The sequence below is a fragment of the Lutjanus erythropterus genome, chromosome 22, assembly GCF_056507025.1.
Source record: "Lutjanus erythropterus isolate fLutEry1 chromosome 22, fLutEry1.hap2, whole genome shotgun sequence".
NCBI lineage: Eukaryota > Metazoa > Chordata > Actinopteri > Lutjaniformes > Lutjanidae > Lutjanus > Lutjanus erythropterus.
This window is the reverse complement of record NC_139338.1, coordinates 22925641-22949659: the sequence shown is the minus strand read 5'-3', so window position 1 is coordinate 22949659 and position 24019 is coordinate 22925641. Positions and strand designations below refer to the sequence as shown.

Below are 24019 nucleotides of genomic sequence, written 5' to 3'. Positions count from 1 at the left end.
AAGTAATTGTTTTATAATGTAACAACAACTCTTGATAAAATCTCCTCAGGTATATGAACAAAACACACTAAGTTACTGTTAAGGAAATCTCATGGTTTGGGTTAAAACGATCACTATCGCGAGATCTTTCGCGGGTCTGGGGTTCTTATGGTGCCACAACCTTGATGTGAACAAATACTAAAGGAAACATCGTTTCCGTGTATTATTATTTAATTAATGGCTGGCAAATAAATACAGTTTAGAATAAAAACAAAAATAAGAAATTTTCTATTTATTCCGAAATTAAAAAAGAAAGAAATGCTGCATTCAAATGTTTAAACGACCAGCAGTGGTAATTAGAGTAAAAGTGTTTTCAATCTAGTTTAGTTTCAGTTTTCAGAGTTGTCAGTTTAGTTTTTATTTTAATCACTGTGTAATATAGGGGTTTTTTGTCAGAAGAGGATAAATAAACAAGATAAACAACACTTTATGAAAGCAGCTGATTCAGTCATGAAGACATCCCTGTCTCAGTAAACATATGCACCAATGTCTCTACATGCTTGTTGGGTGGACAAATTTGTCCAAATTCATTAAGACTTTAAAATGAAAGACATTTAATGTATATTTTTATTTTAGTTTAGTTTTTTTTAAGTACACAATATCGTTTCAGTCTAGTGTTTATTTTAATTTCAGTTAACTAAAATGTCTTTTCAAACATAGTTTTAATTTAATTTTAGTTGGCTCTAATAACCTTTATTTGGACCACAAACAGTGTCACTTACAATTGTGGTTTATCACTTGCAGTAACAGCTTCTCACTTTTAAAAATATCTTATGAGCAGAGCTGAATGCTTAACAAGCTTCAAGTGTGAGTTGTTGTAGTGTGGTTACGACACTTGGGGGCAGACTCACACAGCTTAAACAGAAGAGCTCATAGTGAGGAAAAAAAAAACTGCACTCTGACTCAGGGACTAAAAATCACAGTCAAAAAATTGTTTGTGTGGTTGTCTTATTGTGTAATTCTGAACAAGAAAGTCAAGTTTTCACACAGAGCAGATTTTAACATACTTATACTATTCAGAAACTCAACAATTCCCTCCAAGACTGAGCAGAAACTGAGAGTAGAACAGAGTAAGAACTTTAATGGTGTGTAGTCCAGTAACAGGAATTCAAACATTATTAAATAATAGCTGGATAAAAGAGGATTCTGTGTCTGATCAATGATCCATTTATTCTTAATTAGTTCACAAATAATAAGTGAATAAGAAGTGAAACAGAATGAACTGATCCCAAACAAACAGTGAAGTCCTAATACCAGTCAAGAAAGTCTCAAGGTCTGTTTTTTTTCTTTTTCTACAGACGCACAAATGAACAAATAATTAATGCTTGACAAGATCGGTCCCTGATCTAAAACCACCAACACTTTTATTAAATTTTAATTTTCTATACAGCCCTTTTTGACAGTTATTTACATTTAAAGTACAGTAGGTGTGAGATATGAAGAAGAACACGACAGTGAAAAGAAGAAGATCAGTAACTTAATAAACAAGAATCGAGAGAATTATATCAATATATGTGTAGGTAGTGGACGATCATTTTTAACGGTTGGACAATAAATTATGCTACATCAGAGAAGTCTATAATGGGATGGATATTATTAGAAAACACAGCAGTCTTTCTCCTCTGGAATGAATCCACACGGTGGTAAAACATTGCACCTGAATGGCATCTTAATCTGCCATAAAAACTACAGAGTAAAATCTAAATGTGTGCAACAGAAGCATGGACGGAGGAATCTGTAAGGGGAAAACCCTCATCCAGCTGACGTACATAATACATGTACATATGTACAAATATCAATATAATGCTCCTTTTTTAAAATGTGATCTATATAAGAGGGAAATAAAAAGGAAAAGGAGAACACACAGTAGGAATGTGTAAGAACAGAAATTGCACTGTGCTCCGATTTTGTGCATGAAATGAGTAGAAGAGGAAGAGACCGGACTATAACAGCACGTCCTGAACCTCAAGCCATCTTATAACAAAAGTTCGACAACTTGGGGAAATATGCTTATTCAATTTCTGACGGGTTTCCATCAGATGACGAGAATGAAAACACTCTCATACCTCGCCGTTAAACAGAAGACTGCAGCAAGCAGCCAGTTAGCACAAAGACTGGAAATCCACAGGGAAACTAGCCTGGACAGTTTGTTACTTTTAAAACTTCTAAACTTGTTTTACATATTTTAGGGTTTAAATGTACCGTACGTAACATAGCAAATAAAAAATATATTGCAAGTTAGACAATGTGCAGGAGTCTTTTTGCAAAACGCTGCACTAAGCGATGCGGAGGACGAACTGGAAACACAAAAGCTCAGATCAGCTTGTCTTAACTGGCAGTGATGATCAAATATGGATCAAAATTCTGTCACTACAGTTCCTAATTCTTGGCTTAAATGTTTTCTTAAACTGCTGCCATTTTGCGTCTGGTTTGCAAAAGAACCTCATGAAACTCCAAAATTCTGTTACTGCGTTGCCTATTTCTCATCTAAAATGTTTTCAAAAACATATTTCAGCTCAACGTTTAGCTGTAATACGAGAAAAGTTGTAAGCAGACATTTTTTTGCCCTACTTGGAAAAAAACCACGCTACACGTTTCATTGCTCTGATTGGTTGTAGATCCATCCAATGGAGTCATTCTGACACATGCCGATAACTCCCTTTGGAAAACAACAAACCGAGAGATTCCAGACTAATTCACATTATTCATTAGGTGTTTGACTACCATATTTTTGGCTGCGACAAGCAACTCTGCAAGTCTCTGCAGGTTGTCTAGCAACTGCGGATAGCCAAACTATAGTTTGGTCGAAATGGCTCAAAAGAGAATACAAGGTGCTGATTGGTGAGCCTCAGAGCGAGCCAGGCTACCTGTTTCCTGTCTTGATGCTAAGCTAACCGTCTGCTGTCTGTGATATGAGAGAAAACTCATAAACTAGCGTAGTCCCCAAATTGCGCTAATAAAAAGCGACCCTTTTATACCCAAATCTAAAGGCACGTGAAGAACACCATCTGCCAAAATACTTGATTATGAATCATGAACCATGTCCCTTTATGTCCTCTGATTGATTGTGAAACACTTATCTTACACCCTCGACGCCATACAAGAGCAACACATCAGGTAAAATCAGTTACACCAGCTTCCTTTACAAATCTACATACTTTGGTGAAAAGATTAAGTCCCGTAAAGTGCAAATGTTCGTGTGAAGCTAGAATTCAATACATGTATCCATATAAAACATACTGATGGCTTGGGTCAGGCCTGTGTCACGTCACCGTTTTCTTTCCCTTCCTCTCTCTATCTCCATTTCTTATCTGTCAGGTCTGTTAAAGGGGAGCTGGTTTCAGAGGTACCCGCCCAGACACATCAGGAGCAGGACGTGCACAGTGAGCAGATAGAGGCTGAGCAGCAGAGGCGTGCGCTGACGGGAGCAGAAGGCCACTCGGAGCATCCGCATCAAACCGGGGCCACCTCTCCGAGTCTGCGAGAGAAGCCAGACAAGGTTAGAGGAAACATTCGGCTCATAAGTCTTTGTTATTACGGTTATTACAATGACAAATGAGGTGGTTTGGGACATTAGTGGAGCCTTACTCGAGTGACAGCTCCTTCCGGCGGCTCAATGAACACAGCAGTCTCTGAGTGATCCTCCTCTGAGTGCCATTTAGCCTGGCTGTGACTAATAATAACAATAAAAAACAGATGTTAGCTGTCATATTTTGTTGATTGAACACATTTATCAGAAATTAAACAGAGCTTAAATACACTTTAAATCATCAGAACAACATAATACAACATGAATTATGAACTAATGTTGTAGTCTTGTCATGTGCGGTGTATATTTCACAGCTGAAACAACTGACTAATTGATCGGCAAACAAAAAAGTGGCCAAAAAACCCAGAAGAATGAGCTGAAGGATGCTAAAAAGCTCAGTAGGACTGAGGAGAGCTGCACTCTCTCTCTGACTCTCTGTGGGTTTGTTACGACAAGCGCTTTCACGTTTACACGCAATCATTTAATCAACCGTTATAGCAGGTTTAATTTCCCTGCATAAGCTTCATAATCTCTTTTAGCTTGCATCAGATTTCATACCGTTTGAGTCGATCCTGTGTGGCCATTAGCTGCTCCTCTGCAGCCACCCTCTGCTGCACCTCTTCATCCAGCCTGATGTGAACAAGTTAACAATGATTAGTAGGCATATATTTTATCATAGGACTTCTAAAACTATATTTCTGGTAAGGTTTGACCTATATGTTACCTTCTCTGTAGCTCTTTGACCTCTGCCATGTAGGCGTGGCTGTCCAGCTGGCTGCTCCGCTCCTGCGGGGCTCCAGGAGCGCTGTCCACCTCCTCTGTGCCCTGTGAAAACACAATGACATTAAAGAGAATCTACATTATACGCAACGTCCTTAATCTGTCTTGTCTTGTTGATTTTATAGCTCATATCATGCCTTACGCGAGCCAAGTTTCTGCAGAGCCAATAAAGATTCTGAACAGCTTTAGATCAAGGTAAAATATTCCTAACACCACTTGAGGGCCAGTTATTTATCCCCAACATGGTATGAGACATGGAACTAAAAGAAGAAGAAACCCTCTCAGCTTACAACTCATGTCCGCAAACCGTGACGAGGGTTCACAAGTAGATTTTGAAGGAGGTAACAAGCCAAAAAGGTGGGAAGCCGCCGGCTGAAAGAGACTTTTGAAGTGGGGTTGTGTGAGTATCAGAAAGTACCTCATACAACCCCACTGTAAAAAATCTGAACTATTCCTTTAAAGCTCTTAGTAAAGCCACTACCAATGGGATCTATTAAAAAAAAAAAAACAGATGCTTAGACCCTGACCTGTCTCTGATAGTGTTCCTGCTGAAGTTTGGGCTTATGAGAGCGAGCTTCCTCCAGCATGGCGGTGAGCTGTCGCAGCTGTTGGTCCCTGTCTGAGAGCGTGGCGAGGGTCTGCTGCTTCAGCTGCTCCGCCTGAGCCATCCAGTCAATACGCTCCAGTCTACGAAACACACAACACACACACAGTCACATTAAAGTTTTTTGTGTCATTTTGCTGTGTTTAAACAGAGGTGACTGTTATATTATACAACTTTATTATAATATAATGAAGTAAAAAGTAAAGTAAACTACGATGATGCTGTTTCTGTGCCTCACCTGAGAGTTTCTATTTCCTGTTTGCCCATTTCCACCACTCTCTCCAGCTGCATTATGGCAGCCAGCATGTCTTCGTTCTTCTTTTTCTCCTCGAAAAGCTCCTGGCTGACTTTAATCAGCTCTCCTGCTCCGAGTCGAGCCAGCTCTGACTTCTGCTTCTTGATCTCAGACGCCTCAGTTTGAAGCTGCTCCAGCTGTGCACACAGAGAACGAAAGACAAAAAATAAGTTGAGATACTAGATAAGTCAATGAAAATCCACAAAATAAGTCACATTATTATTGATACTTCTTGTCAGGAGAGTTGTAATATCTGTGCGTTCATGACTATAATATTCATATTAACTGTCAGCTGTTACTCACCAGTCTCTCTCTGTCGTTCTGCAGGGCTTGTAGCGCGTTCTTCAGCCCCCACACTTCTCCGGTGGAGCCTCCGGGGCTGCTGGGCGCTGCGTGGACACCCGTCTTGCTCATCTCCTCCAGCTTCAGGTTCAGTTCCTGGACCTTGTTTACTGCCTCGTCCCTGCTGTCCTGCAGGGAGGCCATGGCTTTTGAGAATGACTCCTTCTCCGCTCTGAGCTGCGTCGTCACCTCTCTCTCCTCCAGCAGATTCTGTTCCACAGCCAGCAGGTCTCGGGCCAGCTCCGCCACCCTCTCCTGAGCGCTCTCCGACTCTGTCCGCATCACCCCTCCCTCCCATCGCAGCTCATCCAGCTCTTTGCTCTTGCTCTGCTGCTCTAGTCTCTCGTTCTGTAGGGTCTCCTCCAAGGCCTCCACTTGGTTTCTCGCTGCTTGTAGCTGCTCCCTCAGCTTCTCCACCTCTGCACCGGGAGCATCGGTCACCTGTGACGCTGTCTGGCTGAGGATCTCCCTTTCCACTCTGCCTGCCTCTACCTCTGTCTCTCTGGCTCCGCTAACACTCTTTAACTGACTTTCTAATTCCTCACGCTCCCTTTCCAGAGAGGCGATACACTGTCTCTGAGCTGCCAGGAGCTGTTTGTGCTGGGAGTCCTTCATGCTCAGGACTTGGTTAAGTTCATCACGGTAGCCGTGGAGCTGAGCGGACAGCTTGGCCTTTTCAGCGTACAGGTCGTCTCTCTGGACCAGCAGAGATCGCAGCTCCTCCTTCAAGCTGTTGTTCTCTCCTGCCGCCTCCTGGATCAGACCGTCCTTCTCCATCATGACCTGAGACACAAAACAAATATTATATTAGCCACTAAAACAAGCTCTACACATACAGGACGCTCTTATTTAATGAACATGTCCGCTGTTTTAAGCAGATTGCCACACTTTAAACTTTAAACACCTTAAAGGTGAGCTCTCTTTGCAGCAACTCGACTGCAACTTAGTTTCAAATAAGTTTCAGCCAACAACATCTTAAAGCCAGCGTTAATTTTTTGTGCATTACCTGCAGGTGTTTCTCCTCCAGCTGTTTGTACATGTTGAGGACTCGGTCTCTGTCGTCCTGCAGGGAGCCCATGGCCTTCATGAACGAGTCCAGTTTGGTTTTCCTGTTGTTGCTCTCTTCCTCCGCCTTTCGCAGTTTTTCTTCCAGATCCCGCAGCTCCCCTCGTCTCTGCTCCAGCTCCTCCTCGGCCCCTCGTGCCCTGCTGTCGGCCTCCTTTCTAGCCTCCTCTGCAGCCTGGGAAATAAAATAATGGGAATAGTGAAAAATCTGTTAAGAACATCCAATGTGTACTGAATGATTTCCCAGGCCAAGAGCCTACGAGACCTCATCCCTTGACATGGACTTGGACTTGCTTAGAGTAAATAATGTAGTGTCATAATGTCTGTTCAAAAGCCAGAAATGTTCTGGTGCACTGACAATGACAGAATGCAGTGGTTGTTTGAGTTTAATGCTCATAAGTTGGCTAAAAACATGAGGATGGTTTATTTGTTTGGTATTACTTGTAATTTATGTTGCTTCTCTGGTTTCTGGTCTGTTTTTCTAAACAACGGTGTCTTGTAACTTGTTTGGGCTGGCCACATTACTTATATTATGTACTGGAGGTGTCATTTTGCTCATTTTGATCAATTTATCCCCTTGTATGTCCTGTAGATGAAAACATGTTAATACCTCAGCAACAGCTTGCTCCTTCTCCCCCAGCATTTCCACTTCTCTCCTTTCCTTCTCATTTAGCTCTGTCTGCAGAGACTCTGTCAGCGCCTTAGAGGAGCGCAGGTCCGTCTCCAGCTGCTCCACGTTCAGACACAGCCGCCTCTCTTCCGCCTCCCTGTCCCTCAGCTCCGTCCTGGCCTGGTCCACTTCACCCTGCAGTCGACCTACAGCCTCCTCCAGGGCTCTCGCCCTCTGGAGGAGACTCTCCACCTCATTTTTCAGGGCCTGGGCTTCGCCTTGTGAAGACTGCAGCTCAGTTGTAATTTGATGAAGTTTGCTCTTCTCCTCCTCAAGGGCGGCTTGGCTCTCTGAGACTTTCTTTGCCTCCTCTTCCAGTCTCAGCTGCAAATCTTTGTCTGCTTTCTCTAGTCTGAAAGAAAAAAACAGTGTTTTGAGCTAAAAAGCTGAATATGATCCAATGCAGTGTTGAATTCAATTTCTTACTTGAAAAATGTATTTCATTAAAGCTACTAAAATGAACTCTTATACTGAGTTGATTTTGGAGGACCCAGTGAACAAAAGCCGTAGTGTTTCTTCCACCATAACTACAAAATATAACATCAAAAATAAAATGATCTAAATAAAAATCTCTTCTTTCTTCAGGAAAAACAGACGATTACAAAGAGTTTTTTTTACCTGTCCACTGACAGCTGAAGTTCCTCTTTTAGGGCAGATTCTTTCTGAAGCTGTTCTGTCAGGTCTTTGGCTCGTGTTTCAGCCTCCCGAACTTCAGCCTCTTTACCCTGCAGGGCATCATTAAAGCGGGTCTCCCACTGTCGGGCCTCGTCCAAGACTCTGTCGCGGTCGTCTTGCAGCGAGGACATGCAGCGCGAGAAGGCGGCTAACCTGGCGAGAGACTCATCCAGGCGGGCCTGGATCTCCTGGGCTCGTCTCTCGGCCACCTCTGCAATGTCTCTGGCCTCCAGAGTGGCTTCTTCCTCCTTTTCCCTTTCGCTGTACGCCTCCTCTAGTCTCAGCTCCATCTCCTTGAGCTCAGCTCCCAGTCTGAACCTCACAGAGTCGAGGGTTTGCTCTGCTTCAGCTTTCATCAAGGCCTCTTTCTGTTGGCCGTTCTGTTCAAGAGCTGTTTTCTCAGCTAAAGCCTCGCTCGCCTGCTTCTGAGCTTCATCCAGCTGAGATTTGCAGCTTGTCAACTCTGCTTCAGTCTTTTTCAGGTCATCTACAGTTTTATTAGTCTCCAGTTGTGATTGCTCTAGCTTCTTGTGGAGCTCATCGTGACCAAGCTGCAAGGCCTTCGCTTCTCTTCCCAGCTCGCTGATCCTCTCTTGATACTGGATGGAGTCCTTCTGCAGCTGACGGACCTCCAGCTGCTTCTCCCTCAGCAGTTCCTCCAGCTGACGTGCTCTGCTCTGACTGCCCTCCTTCACCCTCTGCGCAGACCTCAGCTGCTGCTCCAGCTCCCTCTGCTTCCCAGACTCCGCTTCAGCCTCGGCTCTTTCTCTCTGGGCTTGCCTCATGTCCTCCTCCAGCCTGGCAGCGCGGTCACTCTCGCTCTGAGCCTCGGCTTCCAGCTCAGCTCGCTCCCTCTCCAACATCTCCACCTCCCGCTGCAGCTCAGAGAGGTGTTCCCGGTTGTCCGCGGCCTCTTGCTGGTAGCCGGCAATACTCCCGTTGAGCTGAGCCAGCTGGTTCATGAGACGTTCCTCCAGGTTGTCCTTCTCAGTTTCAAGGCTTCTGAGGAGCTCTTTGACCTGAGCTTCCCTCTTTGAACTCTCTTCAATTAAACTCTTTTCTCTTTCTTTGCTCTCTTGGAGGCACTTCTCTAGAGACGCCACTAGACTCTCCTTCTCTTTGCTCTCCTGAAGCTCTCGTTCAAGATCGGCCAGCTGAGCTTTGAGTCCAGCCTCCTGTTCCTGCCACAGCTGCCTCTCTGCACTGACGGCTGCTTCCATCTCCCTCATTTTATCCTCTAATACAAGTTGAGCACTTTCTGCTTTTTCTTTTTCCTCAGGAGGCTGTGAATGTGTTTCTGGTGCATGCACTGCAGCAATTGTCTCCTCTGAGGTTAAAGGTTTTTCTTCGTCTTCATACTGGCTCTCAACAGGCTCTGCTGCGGTCATGATTATGTCTGATTTCTGGGGGGTGATGATCTCTTCTACAACAGCTCCAGCCTCAACTACGTCAGCCTTTTTCTCTTCTGTTTGTGCAAGTTGTTCCCTCAATTCTTCAATCTGCTGCCCTAAAGAGTCTCTTTCTGCTACTGTAGCGTCCAACTCAGCTTTCAAAGCCTCCAGCTCGTCTTGAAGTCTCTCGACCTCAGCTTTCAGAGCTCTGTCCTCTCCTCTTCCTTTTATTCCAGTTTTTTCCTGCATTTCTCTGAGTCTCTCGTTCTCCTCCTCTAGATCCAGTATTTTCTGCTGCTTCGTTTTGGCAAACTTCCTCATTTTGTCTTTCACTGAATCCACCTCTTTCTGCGCCTCTTCTGCCTGTTTTTCAGCTTCCTGCTTGGCGGCCTCGTGCATCCTCACCTTCCCTGCGAACTCTTGTCTCTCCTGTCTGGCAGCCTCCAGGACTCGCCTCACCCGCTCTGCCTCATCGCTCACGTTCTCGTACGACTTGAGCAGAGTCTCGTACTCGTCCTTCATGCCTTGGACCTTCTCCTCCCATTCTCTGCAGGTTCGGGCGGCCTCTTCTTTTGCCAACTCTACTTCTCTCTTGCAGGCATCTTTCTCAGTCAGGATGCCCTCCATGACTAGTTTGAGGCTCTCACAGGAGGATCCAAGGTTTTGGTTTTCCAGTAACGTCCGATCAACCTCTTCAATCAGTTTAACTTTTTCCGCTCTTAGCTTTTCCAGTTCGTCTTCTGCTGACTCCACTCTCTGCTGCAGTTCAGCTATGAGCTTCTCAGTTGAAGCTAGCTGATCCTTCTGGGTTTTGTTTTCTTTTAAAACCTCTTTTCGAGAGATCAGAGCGGCTTGAAGCTTCCGTTGAAGCTGCTGGATCTTCGCCTCGCTGTCTTTTTCATCCTCTTGCTTCTGTGGAACCTCAACCTCCAACCTTTGGCTTTTTTCTTGCTCAGCTTTGAGTTCTTCCTGCAATGAAGACACCAGCTGATCCTTCTGAGACACCGTCTCCTGCATTGAGTTTATGAGAGAGGTCTGTTCGCTAAGCTGCTGACTCAGCTCCATAATCTCATGGTTCTTGTTGTCGAGGAACTGCTTGAAGTCCTCCACTTGAGCCTGAAGAGTTGCGATGGAGGATGCAGAGTCTGCAGAGGCTGCAGCTTCCATCTCTGCTTTCAGGGCTTCAGCATATGATTCAGCTTGGCGATGCTTTTCTCTCAGATCATTAATTTCCTCTGAGAGTGCATCAATCTGTTTTTCTTTTTCTCGCAGTGCTTGCAGGTCTTTGCTCAGTTCCAATATTTCAGCCTCCTTCAGGGACAAGCTTTCCTGGGTTTCCTGCAGCTGCTTCTCAAGCTCTTCATTAGCCATTCGCACAGTCTGGATCTCTTCTCTGAGAGCTTTCAGAGATTCCTCCATTTGTGCAGAAAGGATGTCCAACTGCTCTGCAGGATGCTGAGCTGGATCACTGGATTGCGGCTGTGATGACTCTGTCTCAGACGCAGCAAAGTCCACCCAATCCTCCTGGACCCAATCCCCTGTTGCTTGCTTTTCCACATTTTCAGCCAGTTGCTTGGTCTCTTGGTGAGACACAGCTTCTCTTTCAGTGCTCACTTTTTCTTCTAAGTCTCTCAGTTTAGTCTTAAGAACTTCCTGTTCGCCGCTCTGCACCTCAAAACGCTCCAACAGCTCACTGTACTCTTCTTTCTGCTGCTTCAGCTGCTCGCGGTGGTGCCTGTCTTTCTCTTTTGCTTTGCGGATGGTCTCCTTGCGAGATTCTTGGGCCTCCTGAACTTTCTTCTGGAGGGTTTCACACTCGGCTTCTAAAGAGGTCACCTGGGATTGTAGCACAGATGTTTCAGAAGAGACGTCAGCCCGCTGAGAGTTTTCAGCTTCTTCACTTAGTTTTTCATTCAGAGCAAGCGTCTCAGTGAGAGCTTGATCCTGCTGGATAATTTTCTGCTCTAGAGTCTCGACTTCCTCTTCTTTGGCTCTTAAAGCTTGCTCAAGCTCGATGAGTTTAGCCTCCATTTCCTGACTCTCACATCCTTTAGGCTGTTCTCCCTCTGCAGGACTTTCTCCTTTTGCTGTTTCACTTTGCTCTTTCCATTTCTTTTCTTCTGCCTCAAAATCAGCAACCTTCTTCATGAGCTCTTTGCGTTGCACAAGTGCAACCTGCAACTTCTTCTTCATGTTTATGAGTTGGGTTTCCAGCGCTTCTTTCTCTTTTCTCAAACTAGCAACATCATCATCAACATGAGCAGGCGAGTCTTCATAACTGAGACTCTGTTTCTCATCTCTGACTTTCTCCAGCTCCACTATCTGCTCCTTCAGCTTACTGACCTCACCGTCTATCTGGAACTTCTCCTCTTCTGCTCGGAGGAGTTTAGCAGACATACTATCATTGAGCTCCATCACCTCTTGCTCTTTTTGGCTGAGACGGAGCTGCAGCTCGCTGATTTCTGAGTCCTTCTTGGACAAAGTGTCATTGTTGAGCTCTGATGTCTGAGAGTATTCCAACATGCTGTGTTCCATATCTTGAAGTCTCCTTTCGAGCTCAGCAGAGAGGAGCTCTCTGTCCTCCAGCTGAGCGCTCAGCATCCTGACCTGACCCTCCTGCTCAGAGAAAGCCTGGCGAGCCAGTTCCAGATCCGTCTGCAGAGCCTGGATCATCTCTTCTTTACTTTTAGATTGAGTGTTCAAAAGGTCAATCTGTTCTTCTAGAAGCTGCATTTCAACACTGTTTTTCTCTACTACAGAGCTGCTTTGCTGAGAGAGCTTGTCCAACTCCTCCCTGGCTGACTTAAGTTCCTCTGCATAGCTATTAACCTGGGACTCAGCCTCTTCTTTGGCAACAGTGAGGGACTGTGTGTCTTCTTCCAGGCTTTTGATTTTCTCCTGTGACTCTGCTGCTGCCTCTCTGAGCCTCTGAAGCTCAGCCAATAGTTCACTGTACCTCCTCTGAAGCTCCTCAGCTAAGGCCTGAGCAAACACCTGACCAGAGGGGACGTCACCCTCTGTGGTGGAAGAACTCTGCTGTGTCAGATTAATCTGTACCGTCTCCCGGATGACGACAGAGGAGGACTCAACTTGGACTGTGGAGGTTTCTGACTCCATGCTCGTTGCCTCCCAGGATTGGAGCTGCAGCTGGCCGAAGTCCTGCAGGATGGACGGCCACTCCTGACCTCCGTCTTGATTCACGGCTTCCAAGAGGGTCCAGCTGCTGTGAGCCACCTCTGAGTCACTACTGGCGACCATCTCGTCCGAGGAGGTCCCCTTGGATTCCTCTGGGGATTCAGACTGGTGTCCAATGAGCTCTGGGCTGCTCTCATTATCAACAGAAATGGAGATGACTGAGGTGTCCTCAGCTACTAAGGTGGTCTCCTCTTCTTGTGTGTCCTCTATGAAGTCAGGAGGTGTGGCAGAACTGTCATGAGGCGGCGTGCCGGCATCCTGACTTGGTGCAACCCCACTGGAGCTGTGCTCTTTAGCCAGTCTGAGAGACTCATGCAGGGCAACCAGCTCATTGTCTTTTTCTAGCAGCTGCTGCTCCAGTTCCAGTATACGCACTGTGGAAGTCAATAAAGAAGAAAGTAATTAGAAATCCAAACAGTTTGAATTACGTTTAGAGCCCAACCGGTATGGGATGTTTGAGACTGATACCCATTACTATTATTTTTATCACCAACTAATTGCCTCTGACAAAACAGAGCAAAATTAATTTTACTGTACGTGTGAGCACACTGATCCTGACCAATATGTTTGATTCTGTTTCCATAATATCTAAACATGAATTTTATTTTGGGAGAGAAAACCAACACATCCTGTTTTTGTACCTTTTTTAGCCTCAGATGAATCCTGTGCTGACGGTTCAGTCACGCCGTCTCTTTCAGACATCTGAAACAGACACAAGCACAAAATGAGAACTGGCAGGATGGAAACTTTCTGATCTTGTGATTAATCGTCCACTAGAGAAATGGCAGGGTGCTGTATGCGGTACCTATCCCTAGTCAGTATATAAGCTACAGCAGATGGTGGTCGACGCACTCTGAGTTTGGAGAAACTGAGAGTACAACGCAATGAACTGCTTTGTACAGGGTCAACAACAAAAGGTATTTTAGCCACTTAAAAAAGACCCACTTAAAATAATCATTATCAGTTTAGGTGTACGCTATATGTAGAATATTTTCACCGCTTTACCTTGAGGTCTTTTTCTGGCGAGAAACCACTGCTACATAAGCACTTCATACCACTATACATTAAATAATCCAGCTGTCCCTTTAAAAGCTCTATATACCCTCAATGATTGCTCTTACAGTTTAAATCTATGTCAGCAGCAGTGTTGAAGGTGAAGGTCGTGTAAGAGAGCGGATCAGCACAGAGGGGATTAGACACACTTCCTCCAGTGAGTTGAAGTATTGTACTGTATTAAGTACCGTCTATGACCCTGCTCCTGTCCCGTCTGGGACTGACTGACATCCACCTGGACAGACACCAGTTATGTCTCGGGACCAGGGGGATCAGACCAGTGTGACTGCCCTGCCCTGAAAACAAAAGTCGACCCTGCAAACTTTATTTTAATCAAAGGAGAAAAGTGCACGACACGGCTGTCTGACTTTAAAGATAGAGCTACTCTCACGTCTTATACCTGAGCTTATACTAAGCTTCCAGTCCAACATCTTCCACTTCAACACCTTTTTTTAATCATATAAACAGAGACACAGCGTAACAGAAACTCCTCACAAAGGCACTGAGAAACTTTGAAGTTGAAGCTTTGAAGGGGCGATAACGCTCGCAGACTATCTCAGAGCTTATTTAAGATTTCTTTTTGAAGTTTACATCTCAAGTAAAACAAGCTGTGAACATCTGGTGTCAGGCAGGTAACGATACCCCCAAAAACTCACTTCTGTGTTTTTAAGAGTTCTGAGTTCAAGGCCCCGTCGCACTGTGACTGGAACGTGATCGAATCCAGCAGAGCACATTAGGAGGTGATCGGGATTCTCGCCATGATTGAATCTCAGCAGGTATGAATGAGACTCATATAGCAGCACCACATTCTTAAGAAAAACTAGAATTACAGGTAACCTGGTGGCGCAGTTCACACAGTGTGCACCCCATGTACTGAGGCCGTGAGCACTTTTTATTTACCACTTTTATTTGCAGGTTTTTCACATGGTCTAGTGTTAAAAAAGCAAGCAAAAATCGCAATAAAAAAGCGGCAGTTTATTACTTTGCTTCCCTTGACCTTGGATGCACCATGTTTATGGTCAAGTCAAGCTCATCCCGTCTAACTTTTTTACATGTTGAGATCGGATCACATGGCAGGCAGACTAGAGATCAGGAGAACGCATTTTAATACCAGATGTAAACAGAACAGTCTGGATGCCATCAACTAGAAAATATATGCAGATGCAGTTTACATTTGTTAAAACCAGGTTAAAATGGTTTCTTAGCACTGACCGTTATAATTTTCTGCTCCAGCTCCTGTATCTTGGCAGCGGTTTCCTCTTCTTCTGTTGTTTTTCTGGCTAGTTGTTCTGAAAAATCAGAGATTCGTGTTAAAATATCAGTGCTGAAAACTTGAGGGAGAACAACAAACTGAATTCCAAGCAGATAGATTTTCTTACCCTGAAGGGTTTCCATGGTGTGGGAGAGCTCTGCACAGTGTTGCTCACTCTGCCTGCATTCATCTTTCAGTCTCATTAATTGTGTCTCAACAGACTGAACGGTGTCCAGGAACAGGGACAGGTCAGCGGGGACGGGGAGCTCCTCTCCTTCTTGAGCGTCTTCTACAGCCAGAGGACGTAGAAGTCTCCAAATTTCAGCCAGGATCTCACCTTTCTCCTGAGCGTCTTCGTGTTCTCGCTCTAGTCTCTCCACTTCTGACTTCTCCCGCTCTGAGGCGTCCCGGCTGGCGTGGTCGACCGCCTCTCTCATAGATGCGAGCTCACTTTCAAGCCGAACTATTTCCGCCCTGTCTCTCGCTGAAGCGTCGACTGCTGCGAGCTCTGCCTCTTTCATCAGAGCCAGTTCTCTCTCCAACCTGGCAACTTCCAGCTTCTGCTCTTCCAGAGCCTCCTGACTGACATGCTCTGCTTCTCTCAGGGAGGCCAGCTCGCCCTCCTGTTTCGCCGCCTCCGCGCTCTGACTCTCCAAGGCCTCCAGGCTGGTGCGGAGGGCTGTGAGTTCCGCGTCGGCCCTGCCGGCCCGGTCGGCCCACTGCTGCCTCTCCTCCTCCCTCTGCTTGACGGCCTGGGCCAGCTCCTGCTCCATCTGCCGGAACTGAGCAGTCAAGATCTGAGCGGCGAGAGAACGAGGCAGAGAGGAGGAGGATATCAGTGGGTGTGTGTGTGTGTGTGTGTGTGGCTCGGCCAAACAATGCATAATAATGACGATGTAGGGTGTGTTTGTTTTAACAGTCAGGAGCAGGAGTCATTACCACAGAGGCATCTGTAAATATCTGCCAATATGTGCCAACAGACTCTAAACCAACATACTTCTGCATAAATTGAATCCAGACAAACAGGATCTTACCTGTTTCTGCTGGTCAGCGCTGCTCACTTCCTGCTGCAGCATTTCCAGCACCTGGGACCGAGAGTTTAAGGCCTCTTCGAGCTCCTCACAACGCCTCTGTGCTGCATGCAGAGCCTGAGAGAAACAAAAGAAACCAAAGCATTGTATAAAAGGTGAACTGTCTTTGAAGTTGGGTCATCATCTGCTCTTCCACTAGTGGATACAAAACATTTTTGAGTTTATTCACGTACAGATGACCTGAGGCAGATTCCAATTATTTGCTCAGCATCCTCCATCAGCTGTGCCGCAAGTCTGTGACACAGTGCTACTAGCTTAAAAATACATGTGAAGAAATCGTCTCTCTTGCAGCTTGTTACAGAGGGTCGGCCTATTTGCTGGAGTAGTAAACTAGGTTTCATTACAGCGGAATTCTACTGTGTTGGTCTACTGTGTGTTTTGAATGCACCTCGGTCCTGACAGATCACTGCTGTGCTAATAATGACAGTAAAGTCCAAACTCTCGTGAAATATCGCTTGAATAAACCACAAATTAGGAGTCAGTTATTTAAAGAACATCTGAATCTTGTACCTGCTGAAGCTCGCCATCATTCTGAGACTTTGCAGAGACCCTCAGCAGCTCTTCTTCATGTTTCTGGATCTGTTCCTGGAAACGCACGTCCTTCTCACAGACCACAGCCTGCAGTTTGCGCAACTGAAAACCAAAACAAGACGAATCAATCAGGGAGAGCATTTCGTTTAACTTATTAAATCACTGAATAAAGACACGGCTACTGTGCGTCACCTGTTCAGCGTGGACAGACTCCTTCTCCTGAAGGAGCTGCTCTGTGGTCTGGAGTCGCTCCTGAAGCCCTCTGCTGTTGGCCTCCTCCTCGCTCAGCTTGTTCTTCAGTTCTTGGAGCTCCTCCTCGACTGCAGTACCAGCTCCTGTAAAAGAGCTGTCTGGGCTCTGCAGACAAAACAGATGTTCAAGTCAGATAAGCTGAGAGCAAAGTGGTTCAGCTTTATTGTTAGTTTGTGGTTAACGAGCGGCATATTTTATTCTGTTTTAAAGGAGAATTAAAGGATGACTTTTTGGACTCATTCAAACTCACGGTTGCTCCTCCGTTTCCTTTCAGATCGTTTATCTGTTTGTTGAGTGAAGCCATCTTGGCTTTGGCCTGCAGTTTGAGTTTGGTGAAGCGAGCCTCTGCTTCTTCTTTCTCATTCTGAGGATAGGAAACAAAAAAAGCACTGGTGCTCAGTCAAAAACGAAGCCGACACAAAGAACATAGTGGAACGACATTTGGGGAACACACAGTTTTTTGTTTTTTTCACCTTGAGTTGTGCATCCTTGTTAGCCAGCTCGGTGTCTTTCTGGACGAGCTGGGTGTCTCTGTCTCGGATGAGCTCCTTCAGCTGGACCACCAGCTGCTCCAGGTGAGCCAGCCTCTCCAGGGCCTCCTCAGGTACCTCAGACTCCACCGGAGCCGGGCCCTCACCGGCAGGGAGCTGAGGCACCAGCATGTTCTGATCAGGGAAACAGAAACATTCAGTTTATCTGCCACAGTTAGTCTGTAAGTACTGATAATTCCTCTAGGGTCATTTTCAGCTCGGGCTCAAAACTTTGAATCTTTGACAGAAAACCTGCGTTACAAACCAGGGGCACTCAGAGTGAAAGATGAGGGGATTTAACTTCACTGATTTCACCTACATTTGCTGCTACTCAAGGCTGGAAGCAGTTTCAGTGCAGGTAAGCAGTACAGGGAAGAGGAGACAGCAGCTGCCTTCTAAACCCCAACTACACCACCTGTCACCTTGTATTTCCAACAAAATACAACATCTGATAATGTTAGCTCAACTTAAATAACTGTTAGTTTCCTTTTAAATTGCCTCTGAATTGTTCCAAGCACAGCTTTGTGGGTTTTGAACCCATGAGGGGAGTCCTGATGCCTTTCCAAAACTGCTTATTAGCTCCTGGCTAATGTCAACTTCTGCAGCAGCAGACTGTCTGATGTCAAGTGCTGTGGGGTTTTTGGCAGACAGTCGTTTCTTGCAAAAATCTCCCAAGAATTACAAACAAAATAAGTTGTGATTTTTTCATGGCATTCAGTTTTATTCCAACAACACGGACAGCAGGTAAAGCACACAACTTCGTTGGGTTGGTCTGTAACTCTGGCATAATGACTTCCTGAACATGCAAAGTTCCTGGAAGGGTGTGTTTTATTTATTCTTCCTGTACTTCCAATGTGTTTCGCAACCAAACCAACAACAAAGTGTTTTGCTTTAATGAAAAACATTCTTAAAAGTTATCTTCCATTTTAACGTGCAAGTTTTAGGAGATTTCACTGGTCATCATCTCTTCTTTTATTTACTTGCTTAATGCTCTAAAAATTCAAAGACAGAGAATTGTAAATTGTTCAGCTGTTGTCGACTAATTCGGTTGTAACAGTTAAAACAAAAATAAACTGCTATTATTTTGCAAGTTTTGTCAACATCTACAAATGATTCTGTGGCACTTATATCATTTAGATAAATCATGCATGAAGCTGGGAACTAGTTTAGGATAGCAGTACCAGCAAGAACTTAATCTACTTTTATCCCTGCTGCTACTACGTAGCATAACATACCTGAATCCCCAACCAAACTGTCGGAAGTCAAGTTGCATTGTGGGAGATGTAGGCAAAAAGTTTTAACAAAAGAGAAGAACGTGTGGAGTAAAGAGACAATACATCCGGTTCTGCTGCATCAATTTAAATACTTGCTTTAAATTGTCAATTATGTTTACAAGAGTACATTGCTTAAATAGTAAAAAATGTTCATAAGCGTTTTCCAGAACCTAAGATGACGTCCTTAAATGTCTTGTTTTACTCAGAACCTAAAGATATTCAGTTTGCAGTGAGAGAGGAGCAAAGAAACCTGGAAAATATTCACATTTAAGAAGCTGAAATCTGAGAATTTTGACTCTTTTTTTCTTAAAAATTTACTCATGGCAATTAATCAATTAATCCGTGCAGCTTTAACTAAATCGCTTACATATCTCTTTAACGCGGGACAGAAAAAGGTGTCCTTGAATATGCAGAAACTCTACAGTCAAAAGCGCTATGCCGATATGATGTTTTAAGTCAGTGAATTTGCATATTTCATCTGTCTCACATTACATATTTGCATATCTTGGAGGAATGTAATGAAAAATACATCTGTCTTTGACCTATTTCTGTACAGACAGGACGACTTAAGAAATCAGTTTCTTTATTTCAATGGAAGAATTAAAGACAAGCCGTCTTTTTACAGCCATCATCCTCTTATGTTTCTCAATGGTTGCTCCAAATGGAGTATAAAACACTCTGCAGAGTTTGAAACTGAACCAGACATAAAACCTACAAATACTTATTCAAAAACAGGGAACACATTTCTCTGCATTATAACATATGTGCTGCTTGCTCTCACCTGTGGGTCTCCATCTGGGGCCTCCTCTCCAGAGAGCTCCTGGAGGACCGTGGCCAGACGGCTGAACATAAAGATGGCACTGTGAGGAGGCAGAAATACCAAATGTTTGAGGCTTCAGTACGAACTCACATTTGTAATGCCTGACCTACAAATCATTTCTTTACCGCACTGTGAAAGCTCTCTTCTGTTTACTGTAGATAAAATGGAGGAAATGTAACACCTTATTTTTCAAAACCTTTTTGCTGTTTGCACTTTCTCCCACGTCCTTCATCAATGTTAAGCCTCTGTATTATTTCAGCTGCAAGCATACATTTAAATTCTATTTATAGTTGCACAAATACAGCCTCCAGTTAAACCTGTCTTATGTTTATAATGCAGTGTATACTGTAGGATATGTACACTTGCCCTTTTATTACGTCTCTGGCGAGAACAGCTTGAAGTGCTGCCTGACGCTGATGCTGAATGACATGTCCTCTGAAGGTGTGAATATACACACAGTCCAAAGCATATTTAATATATTTTTCACGTCAGTATGCACATAGTGTCACCAGACAGCAGCATGATACATTAGACTAGAGCCAAAATGGGTAATGAAAGGAGAGAAAAATAAATGCCAGCTATTTAGATAATTAATTGATTGTTATTCCATTGTTATCATGCTACATATGGCTTATATTCTATGGCTCAAGACAAAAGAAAGTCATACATGTAAGACTGTATACTGAATATTTTTGGATTGTGAGTAAAATAAAACCTCTGAGCACGTAATGTTAAGCTTTGGGAACAGTGATTGACATTTTCTCCATTTTCTAATATTCTAAAACAAGTAACTACTAATCAATTAATTGAGAAAATCATAGACTGATTTATCGACTCTGAGAATAATCATTAGCTGCAGCCCTAGTGCTAATAATAACAGTCACTACTAGGTAGACAACTGACAGGTGATTTGAATTGCAGTGATGTGTACAATCAGCAAACTTTTTAAGATTTTTGTTATCCTTTTCAGTTGTAGCTGTAACTCCGGAGGAACAATAAAATCATTGTTAAATCTCTAAAAATCACTTAACATTAATATTCTGTGTCAAATTATGGATTCATTTCGGCACATAACCATGTAACAAGCAGGATAATATACAGTGAGCTGTTCATCATTGTGAAATAAATCCTGACAGGATGATGCAGTGTGTTTTCAATCATCCTGAAGGGGTTTTGTTCACAACAATGACCTGCTCACTGAACATTATCCCTTACTTCACTCAGGTGTAATGTAATTTCATACTGTGCAATATCAATGTTTTACCACGCCCCCTCCGAGACAACACATTGGCAGAGATCCCTAACCAACCTGTTGTCTCCGAGCTGGACCGGGTACAGCCGAGTTCTCCCGAACCTGCCGGACACTCCACTGCGGCTGCGTCACTCTTTTTGTGAACAGCAAAGATTATAGCTAGCTAACACGAAAATGGACGGCAAACTTTTGATGCGGCTGGACAGCGATGTCTTCAACAAGCAGTAGACACATTTGAAGATAAAGACACGGTGTCGTGAGCAGGATACTCGGTGAAATCCTCCGCTCTTTACTCTGACTGTAGTTTCAACGATAACAGTAAGTTAGCTGAGGCTACTTTAGCGAGCTAGCGCTGATTACTCGTAAATAAGGAGGACGGCTTCTTTTAAACCTGCTCCGCTGAGTTTTTCTCCTCCGTGCATGACAGCTCAGCAGTGCAGCCCTGTGAGATTTATATTTTTTAAAAGAAAAGACCTTTGACTCACCTGTGCGAGTGCTTCCCAGGTAAATGTATCTGCTTTTTATTTGATATATTCCCTCGGATGGATGTCGGAGCATAGCCACATCACCAAACATTCCCGGAAACAAAACTTCCTTGGCTCTGATTGGACAGCTGGAATCTGCGTATGTGAGGGACTGTCTGCAAATTCCCGTCTGTTTACTCCTTTCTAGGGAGTACCTGCATAAATATACACTGTTAAAAAGCGAAAAATGAGCCCTTAAGCCAAAAACTACTCACAATCTTCTAATTTTCTGCACCTGGAACAATAGAAAAGACAGTTTAATGATGGCAGGGCATGACCAAAGAGTCAACCTGATCATCAACCATGGCCGGCAGCTGGGGAGGAGTCTGTTGCTGCTGGCTCACTACACCACAGTGTTTGTGGCATTCGTGGGCCGCACCGTGCAGTGGATGGTGGATGCAGTGAAGTGGACCAGCCTGTTTGCACGCTACACAGTGTCAGCGTTCGACTCCATCTACAGACATCTGCACTGGGGGAAGAGGAAAGGAGCCAGAGAGCTCTGCCAGGCCAGCGCTGACATGGAGCCACAGTGACTTGATGTTTATTATGACTTTTTGTCTGACTGTGTTGTTGGACAGGAAGCCAAATGAAGACAGCAAGCAAGACTGCAATGGAAGCCGAAGGAGGAAATTTTTGGAAGTATAAAGTGCAAATGATGCTGGATGAGGACAAGGGCTGGGTATCATTTAAAAAAGTATGATACCAGTACCAGTACCAGTACTTTAAAAGTGATACAGATACCACTAGAGTGCATCATTCTGATTGAAGCACTTCTGAAATAATCCTTTCATATTTCATGCATTTATTTTTTATTAGATGCTACAGATGTGTACTACACAGACTTTAGAACAGTTTGGTGGTGAGCTGCAACAATGTTGTCAACTTTTAAATTAATCGTCAGCCATACAGATAATCGATCAATCATTTTGAGTCATTTTTTTAAGAAAATATGTCTCAAATGTGAATATTTTCTTGTTTCTTGTTAGTCTTCTATGACAGTAAACTGATTATTTTTTTAAAACGTTTCTGAACATCAGCCTGGGTATAGAGAAACAGTGATCAACATTTTTCACAGTTTTCTGATAACAACTAATCGATTAAGCAAGAAAATTATCCACAGATTAGTAGTGAAAATAATCATTAGTTGTAACCCTATTTTGGTGGCATCTCGGCACGCTGAAATGCCAATTCCATCAAATACACAGCGATCAAATTTACCACATCACAGGGTTTATCTGTTCTAGCTGCTACAGTAAAGGGCCAATCACATGTTGCATTAAAACAAAAAATGATTGTGGTGATTGGCTGTAAGCAAATCATACAAATTCTTTGATTTATTTTTAGATTTAGGCAAAAAAAAAAGGATTCATGCAAAGTTATCAAGAACTGATACCCAGCCCTAATGAGGACAGAAAATGAGGCCTTAATCAAGTCAGAAACACTACAGCTTTTTACTTTTTTAAGCTCTTAAACACATAGTCTTACAGTAGTAGTGTTATATTTGTATGTGTGGTTACACAATGTGTTTATTTCATATTTTGTTATTGTCAGAAAAAGCTCTTCCAAAATGTTGGAAACTATATTTCAAGCTATATGTGAAACTAGGGGTCGACCGATAAGGTTGTGTTTTAGGGCTGATACACGTTATTAGAACTGTAGTGGAAAGAGTAATGAAAATTTATACTTAAATTTAAGTGCTGTTACTCAAATATTACTCAACTATAAGTAAAACTACTGGGGTAAAAAAAAATCTTGGTAAGAGTACAAAGTATTCTCAAAAACTATCTTGTAATCGTTGATATTTAATGGTAAAGGTAATTTGAGGTTTCTCCAATTCTTCAGTCTTAATTACTCCAAACTCCAGCGTTGTTCGTCTGTTTGCAATCAGATAGACTTATTGACTACAAAAATTCAGATGATAGGTTTAGATATTAATTCTGTAGTAAATTCTGATTTTCAAAGTATCTATTTAGATTACACAGAGTAATGAATACTTAAGTAAAAGTAAAATTACAAGCTTGAAAAGATAAATAATAAAAGTCTCAAAGAAAATGACCTAAGTACAGTAGTTTGAGTAGCTGTCGTCATAATGACTTACATTTGCATTAAAAAAAAATAATAATATAACAAATCAGATAGTGTTGTGGGCGGAACATTGATTGATACCACAGTAACACATTTTTAAATGAAAGGAGGAATATTTAAGTCCCTAGTGTTCAAAAATTAGTACTGCAGTCCAAATGAAATCCTATTTAATATACAATCTATGGTTGAAGCGAGTTGTTTCAACCCACCCAGCTGTTTATAACTGAAAATAAAAGCCCGCTGCTCTGAAAATACACGATCTGGAGTTGGACATCTACTCCTTCAAAAGGTAATTAATGATTTCTTACAACTGAGAAAGACACAACCACTAATTTGGTGAGCGTTCGGCATTAAGTTTAACTGATTAATGTGAAACAAAACAAACGAGGAATGGAAATTTTAAACCTGCTGACTGAGAAGCCAGTATTTCAACTTTGCACGTTTTCTTGATCTCTTATGACATATCATGGTCATTTTATGATTTATGGATTCTGATAATTGTAAAAATGCTGAATATCGGATCCGATGATCGGTCGATCCCTATGTGAGACACAATGGTAAAAACCCTGTTGCTGCCATTCATCACGGACACCAGCTGATATGACTGTTAATGCAAATGTGTTGCAGGGTAATGCAAACTAGGGTAAAATATGTGGGAGGTGTACACACTGTATGCCTTCTCCATATTACATTATTGCACTACAGCGGAGGCGGGATAAGATTTTTGATAGAAAGATGCATGTAGAATTCATCATAACACCAACAGCCAA

At 43.4% G+C, this 24019-nt stretch overlaps 1 protein-coding gene across 1 annotated transcript; it reads right to left on the bottom strand.

Annotated features, from left to right (window-relative positions):
* Positions 1-3313: 3313 nt before the first annotated feature.
* Positions 3314-22243, bottom strand: golgb1 (golgin B1). The gene is made up of 20 exons (XM_084710588.1): positions 21126-22243; positions 19350-19428; positions 17238-17429; positions 17015-17128; positions 16705-16869; positions 16492-16614; positions 15925-16038; positions 15018-15687; positions 14851-14927; positions 13227-13287; positions 7943-12959; positions 7265-7676; positions 6596-6829; positions 5551-6372; positions 5191-5384; positions 4876-5035; positions 4293-4393; positions 4127-4198; positions 3628-3712; positions 3314-3517 (listed from the first exon to the last, which is right to left on the bottom strand). The coding sequence occupies exons 2-20, from the start codon at positions 19416-19418 to the stop codon at positions 3380-3382; spliced, it is 8820 nt and encodes a 2939-aa protein (XP_084566714.1). The 5' UTR covers positions 19419-19428; positions 21126-22243; the 3' UTR covers positions 3314-3379.
* Between the last annotated feature and the right edge of the window lie 1776 nt (positions 22244-24019).

Bases quoted from the DNA above. Each gene is read 5' to 3' on its own strand.
- golgb1 (XM_084710588.1), bottom strand. From the start codon at position 19,418: ATGTTCAGCCGTCTGGCCACGGTCCTCCAGGAGCTCTCTGGAGAGGAG. The intron at 12,960-13,226 runs GTACAAAAACAG...TGACTTCCACAG, and splicing joins TTCATCTGAGGCTAAAAAAG to TGCGTATACTGGAACTGGAG. The intron at 3,518-3,627 runs GTAAGGCTCCAC...CTTCTCTCGCAG, and splicing joins CGGAAGGAGCTGTCACTCGA to ACTCGGAGAGGTGGCCCCGG.